The 6,726-nt window shown below is 48.5% G+C and overlaps 1 protein-coding gene across 2 annotated transcripts in view; it reads left to right on the plus strand.

The window, feature by feature from the left end:
• The window catches only part of LOC146752710 (uncharacterized), an 8,010-nt gene extending 3,514 nt beyond the window's left edge, over positions 1 to 4,496 (plus strand). The window contains exons 2-8 of one of the 2 annotated variants that reach the window (XM_085531443.1): positions 407 to 546; positions 1,569 to 1,637; positions 1,779 to 1,850; positions 1,942 to 2,043; positions 2,747 to 2,890; positions 3,415 to 3,556; positions 3,742 to 4,496. In XM_085531443.1, the coding sequence (XP_085387569.1) occupies positions 534 to 546; positions 1,569 to 1,637; positions 1,779 to 1,850; positions 1,942 to 2,043; positions 2,747 to 2,890; positions 3,415 to 3,556; positions 3,742 to 3,838 (639 nt within the window). In that variant the 5' untranslated portion in view covers positions 407 to 533 and the 3' untranslated portion in view covers positions 3,839 to 4,496. Of the gene's footprint in view, positions 1 to 406; positions 547 to 1,568; positions 1,638 to 1,778; positions 1,851 to 1,941; positions 2,044 to 2,183; positions 2,505 to 2,746; positions 2,891 to 3,414; positions 3,557 to 3,741 lie in introns of those variants that run through there. The other variant, XM_085531444.1, reaches the window with a different exon arrangement.
• Positions 4,497 to 6,726: the final 2,230 nt, after the last annotated feature.

Here is a 6,726-nt window from a genome sequence, read left to right on the forward strand (position 1 = left end):
CTCTGGTAAAGTAGAACGAATGAATGGGGAAATTAAAAAACAACTTAGAAAATTAATGATAGGAACTAAGACATCTTGGATAAAATGCTTGCTGTTAGCTCTGTTAAATATATGTGTGAAGCCCAGAACTGATCTGGGAATTTCACCTTTTGAAATGCTGTATGGTATGCCCTATAATCTTGAAATACCTCTTGGTCACCCCCATTTACAAGATGATCAATTAAAATCTTATACAATTAATGAGTGGGTGCAAGGAACTACAAGAAGGATCTGATTGCACAGCAGTCCCCATTGGAGATAGCAATCCATAGGATACAGCCGGGGGATGGGGTCCTAATAAAAACTTGGAAAGAAGCTACACTAACACCACAAGGGGAAGGTCCCTATGTTGTTTTATTTACTGCAGAAACAGCTATTCGAACCGCAGAGAGAGGATGGACTCATGCCAGCCGTGTTAAAGGACCCATCGGTGACGAGAAGTGGGAGGTAGCTCCCGGGAGTGACGACCTGAAACTCACAATGCGACAAGCCCAATGGGTATTCCAGGTAAAGGCTTCCCCTGAAGAACACTACTGCTGCTGAGAAGAACTAAAAAAACCCCTCGTAGCTGGTTGCAACCCAGTTGACGAGTGAGGCAGAGGAGTGAATTGTGGGGAAAGATGGGCCTTAGGGGTATCCATTGGTACTTGGGGATTCTCACAGTGATCACATTTTGTATAGCAGCACAACGCCACCCACACCAAGCTTCCTTACATCCCTGTGTGACCTGGTACCTATACAGCCCAGTCTAAACCAAAAGGGTTACTATTTTTGCCTAAGCTCAAACCTAGGGAGGGGATACTGTAACCACCCAGGCTCATATTACTGTGCCTATTAGGGATGTGCAACTGTTGCCTCAAATTGGGCACCTGGGGCTGGGCAGGATAAATATCTACAAGTAGGGCATGGACCCTATGGGTGCATACCTCCTAACCGAAACCCACAGTTGGGAAGATGGGCTGTGTGGGGATTAAAGACAGAGAGAGAGAGAGAAACATCTGCCAGCAACAATGGATAAATGTAACGAATCCAGATAACCCAGTGTGGCTGTTAGGGAAAATATGGGGTGTAAGTGACTTGCGGAATCAAACTCTATAACACATAGATGGGTTATAAAGCAGGTATGTTTATTCCAGTGCTGGGTGCAAGGGGGATAGCTCCACCAAACTTGCACATGGACTTGTAAAATCGTGACACAGATATAGGTACATCTCATACATAGTCAATGATTTCTCGGAATTCTGATACATATTCAATAGTTGTTTAGCATGCAGACCCCCTCTTGTTCTTATCAGGGGGATGCAACTCCTCTTCTGGTATTTACAACATCTATTCTCCTCCTTGCCTGATGACTTCCGTGAGGTCTCACTCCTTATCTGCATCCTTCCTGCTCTCCCAGGCCCCTTGTTTCCCTGTGCGGAAGGGAGAGAATAGTGTTGTGAAGGAATCCCTGGCTTTAATTGCATCCTGCGACCTTGTGGCTGAAGGGATGCTCAGTAGCAGTTGCTTTGTCCTGTGTTCATTTGCAGATTTGACTAGAGGAGTTGATCCAGCTTCCTCTCTGAGATCTGGAACTGAAACTCTGTCGGATCGCGCAGGTACGTCATAGCTTTGAAATTCTTTAGAGAGCTTTTGCTGCCCGTTTCAGTGCCATTTCATGGCACAGTCCCCTGTACGCTCTGCTACTCAGTTGATGCTGTAGTGTGTGACTGAAACTTTTCATGGGTCTTTGGTTGCAGAAGTGCCCCCAGTGTGGGCCCTGCCCGGTCATCGGTTTCCTCCTGTGCTGGAGCCCAGCTGGAATCCCAGCAGTGAGTACTCTGTCTTCACTGACTTGGCTGACTCGCCGCTGATCTTCAAAACTTCATGCACGTGATATTTAACTTCATACATTCTGTTAAGGTCCGGAAAGAGAAGAGGATGAATACAAACGAGGAAAATACTCTCAGGGCTCATCCCGTCTCCTGAAGCGACTGCTGAAGGAAATGGAGAAGGCAGAGCGTGGTGGGTATACTTCAGTCTGTTCACTGTGGGACCTGGGAAGCTGAGGTGTGATATGCAGGTGTGGGCAGGCTGTAGCCTGCACAGCAGGAAGGGATGGGTCAGAGCCGTGCTGCAGCCGTGTTCCATGTATCACCTTGCAGGTGCTGTCAAGCACCAGAGCTGGTCTGCTGCCAGATGGTCTGCATCCAGCCAAGACCCAGAGGCAGCTGCTCCCCCAGCACAACCATTACTTGTCAGAGCTGCTTTGTGCAGTCGTTGGCACCCAGATGGCAGCAAGTGGCAAGCGCTGTGCTTCTGTTCATCCAAAGCCCTCCGTGCAGCTGAGCAAGTTCAAGGCAGGAGAAGCATCCCGAGCAGGGTTGGCTGCCTTTGCTAATGCTGGAAATGAGGTGGAGATGCTAATTCTGAAGGCTTGGACTGTGTGTTAGAGCTTGGATTTCAGCCTGCAGCTACCTGGCTGTGATGGGCTGGTGACAGCACAGAATGTGAGGGCCTTGCACAGGAGCTGATTCCTCAAGAGGTGTGAGGGAGTCAGCATTGTCCAATAGCTGGGAGGGCCCAAATGCCTTTGGGTAACAGAGGGGCTCACAGTGTACTTGGGGGTGGGGGGCCTGGACTTTACCTGAGCTCGGGATTGGAGAAGCTCAGTTTTTGATGAGGGCACGTGACATCCCACTCCTACTGCCCTGCTTTCTTTCTAAAGGAACGGACCAACAAAGTGAGCGGGATGCACTCCAGGAAGGTGGATATCCCACACTGCCGGTCCCGGATGCACTCCAGGAAGGTGGATATCCCACACTGCCCATCCCGGACAGAGGAATGCAGGCAGCACCAACCAGCATGCCAGGTAATTTCTGTCCCATGATCATACGGTGTCACAAACCAGAGTCACTGCGTGCCTGCAGGCTCTTGCTGCCAGCTCTTGCACACCAGGTCAGCAGCCAGACCTGAGCGTGTGAGCATAGAGCACATGTAAAAGAAGCAGGAGTGTTTCTCCCCTGGGCTGGCTCTGGCTGTGCCCTGTGCTGGCTGAAGCCTGACCTTCAGCCTGGGGGGCGTCCCACAGGAGAGCTCAGGACACGCATGCCGGGAAAAGCATGAGGGATTCTGCTCTGTAGCTCTCCCCACAGACCAAGCCCAGACCCCAGAGTACAGCCCCAGCTCTCGGCCCAGAGGAGGACACGGGTAGTGCCTGTGCAGCCTCTTCGTACCCAACGAGAGGTGGAAGCAATCCTTCTTGTCCTCCGGTGCTTCGGCACCAGAGACGGAGGCACCCACTGACAAAATGACCTCTTGGGTCCATGAAGCACACTGAGAGATTATCTGTAGCGCAGCTGAAGGTAACGTGGGACATTGTCTCATTTCTTCCAGGGATGAACACAGGCAAAAGCACAGAGGCTGCTGCTCACACATCTGTGCGGAAGCGCCGCATTCCGGTGACGGTCTCAGCGATGCTGCTGCCTGCGCTGGTGCTGGCCGTTGGTGTTGTGATATGGGTGCTCAAAAACTACCTGTGAGTTGGCCTTTCCCCAGAACACCTTATTGCTGCATTTGGCAATGAAGCATTTGTGGTGCCAGGATCCTGGACGGCCAAATCAGCCGCTGGCAGTACACTGCCAGGACTTAGGTTGCAAAGTCTTTCAAGTTTCCCCTTATTTCCTGTCAGTGAGTAGTGCTTTCTGAAACTCATTCTCACAGAGCACGCAAGAGGGAAAAGAGAGCAGCAGAAGCAGCAGATGGAGCTGGGGAAGGCAACGAGACAGACTCTGACCCAGTCAAACAAGAGTCTCCGTAATAGCTCCAGTCCATTCCATTCTGCCATTGAAGAGGTCCGAAGTCTTCAAGGTCATCTGGAAGACCTGGAGCTTGAACTCAAAGCCATGAAAGAGATCCTTGGGAACAGTCCTGAGTGCTGCCTTCTGTCAGAGGATGACCCTGAATGTGAGAGCAGAGCTTTTGTCCTTCATCCTGCATTCTCCAGGACAGGTATCACCAGCAGTTTGAAGATTCTTAGCTCGACACAGCTACATTCCTGTTGAGGGTCCTAATGAGGACCCAGAAAACGAGCTTCCTCTGACTGCCGGACAATGCGTAATGTCTTTGGAGATGTGGGTGAGAATGGCTGGTTTCAGGGAGAGCTGACAGATGGCACAAGAGGACTGGTCCCTTCCAATTTGGTTGCGGAGCTTTCAGATGATGAACTGGATACACCTGGAGATCCTGTCAGAATTCCTGCATTGCTCCATCTGCAAGACTACCATTGTTCCACTCAATGGAACAACTCGATGTTGAGCAGAATGTGGTTGAGCTCCTTCGGGAACTCTCTGAGGCGACTGACAGCGGAACTGCATAGCTTTATTGTATATGAAAAACAACCAAACAACTGTCCCCTCCCTCTCCCTTCCCCTCGCACCCCCCTACCCCCCCCCCAAAAAAAAAGACAAAAAAAACCCAAAAAAACCCTAAAAAAACAACAAAAAACAACCCACCCTCAGTAAAACAAAAAACCAAAACCAATTAAAATCTCAACGCTGTTCTTTTTCTGGGATACACTGAGGTGACGCTTCTTCTAGCTTAGACTTTGCAATGAGTTTGTGTCACAGAGTTCTCTCTAGAGCTCACTCGGTGACAGCGGGAACAAACCCAGGGAGAGAAGGAACAAAGAACCTCCCCTCTCTAACAGCGCGGTGCGGGGGCAATAAAGAACTGGGGGGGGGGTTGGCACTCACCTCTCATCGGGGTACCATCCCGTTCTCTGCAAGCCATGATGTTGTGGGAAGCTGTGGAGGAACTGCTCAAATGTATTCTCTCTAAGAGAGGGGAGCAGGTATCTCCTAAATGCATATCCGAGCTGGTAAAATGGGCTCATATGAATGGACATCTTCAGGAGGTGGCACTGATGTTCACTGTAGCCGAATGTCGAGAAATAGTCGACCATATGTGGGACTTTGTTATCTCCAAAAATAAGGAATACAAAATAAATACATTGAAGAATATGCAAGCCGAGCGGCAGATTGCTGCTGCTGTGGTACAAGCTCTATCCGGACCTAGTGCTCAGTCAAGGTCAGAACTTGACTCCCTGTTACCAGGAGTTTCATACTCCGTTTGCTCATCAGCCTCACAAGTCAGGGCTGCCGCAGAAGCCCCGAATAATCCCCCGTCCTCGACCTCTTCAACGTCTCTGGCAGATCCGGTTTTGGCTGGTGAGGAAGGTGCGGTGGGGGGGGGCTGAGGGGTGTGCAGAGCAGCAAGAAGCTCCTGAGAGTGAAAGCGACTCGGATAATGGTGGGAATGAGAAAGTGTTGGAGGAACATAATAAAACATTAACTGAGGAGCTGCAGGACTTAGAACTGCGTACGAAGGAGGCATCAGTCTCTTCGAACGTTTCACCGATGTCTTTACAGCCCCTGTCTATGCGATTCCCCCCCACACGTAGCGATCCTCCACCTTTGCGTTGGTCTGGAGTCATTAGAGACATGATATTGGAGGGACCGTGTCAAGCTGTGTTTCAGCTCGCTTGCCTGCTGATAGACAATCAGCAGGGAGCTGCTCGGTGGGAAGTGCATCATTGGAAATTGTTACAGCAGGCTGGTAAGACTGTGACTGACTATGGGATACGATCTGAAGCTTCTAAGCAAATCATTCAATGGATTTTCACTGAGGATACTCATATGACACTAGACACTTCTAATCTTGTGCGGTTGTTACTAACACCACCAGAATACGTTGTTGGTCTCATCTCAAGGCAGAAAATAGCATCCAGCCTTTATAGTAACTGTGTTGTGTGTTTCTTTCCTAGTGGAATTGCTTTGTAACTTGCGGTGTTATAAATAATATTAGTAATGGTTTGACATAGTGTGTGATTTTCAGTGTTACCAATGCAGTCTCAAGAATTAGAATTTTAGGCATTATCCATAGATCAAATGTGTGTTAAAGAAAGGATTTGATGTAATCAGTGCTGTAATCTATGGGAATAGCTCTTTTAGTATGTTAGTACTGCTCACTCATGATGTTATTAGCCTATTAATTAGCTTTTCTTAATTTGCAAAGACAAAACCTGGAAAGGAATCCCAGGCAAAGGGATGACCCTGTATTGTAGAATGGATACGTCTCTTACACCCAACTAATTGGGATTTTAAAAATATGACCATGCATCACTTGAGACAAAAGTGCATACTAATAGAACTAAATTTGATAGTTTATTCTGTTTTCCAGGCAGCTGTTCCACCTGGGCTCTGTATCACGCACTGGCCATGCGGATATGGTGTACAACTGGAAGAAATCCTTCAGACCCTGAATGCAGGAGAGAATCTGTGATGGGTGAGAGAGGAAAGGTGCACTTTGAAGCAGGGAAGGCCCTGCTGGCACCGCCTGTCGCAACCACCACCAACACGGTTTGCTGTTTCTCAAGGGTCAATAAGTAATAATGCCCCTAGTGATACTCCAGCACATTTGTCCTCTAAAACTGGTTCTATCTGACATGCAACTTCATAAAGTTCAATTATCAATTATTAGCTCAAAGGCATGGTTATGAGCATCCTAAAAGCATTTGTTGCACAATAGTTAGTGGCCATTAAAAATCAATATATCAGAGTATATGAAAGTTGAAGACTTTTCCTAACTAGTGACATGTGAACACAATGGGACCCTCATGGATTTATTTCCAGGTTGCAGAAACTTAGG

The sequence above is a fragment of the Coturnix japonica genome, unplaced genomic scaffold (assembly GCF_054131305.1).
Source record: "Coturnix japonica strain WE unplaced genomic scaffold, WE-NBRP24 Scf042, whole genome shotgun sequence".
Classification (NCBI taxonomy): Eukaryota; Metazoa; Chordata; class Aves; order Galliformes; family Phasianidae; genus Coturnix; species Coturnix japonica.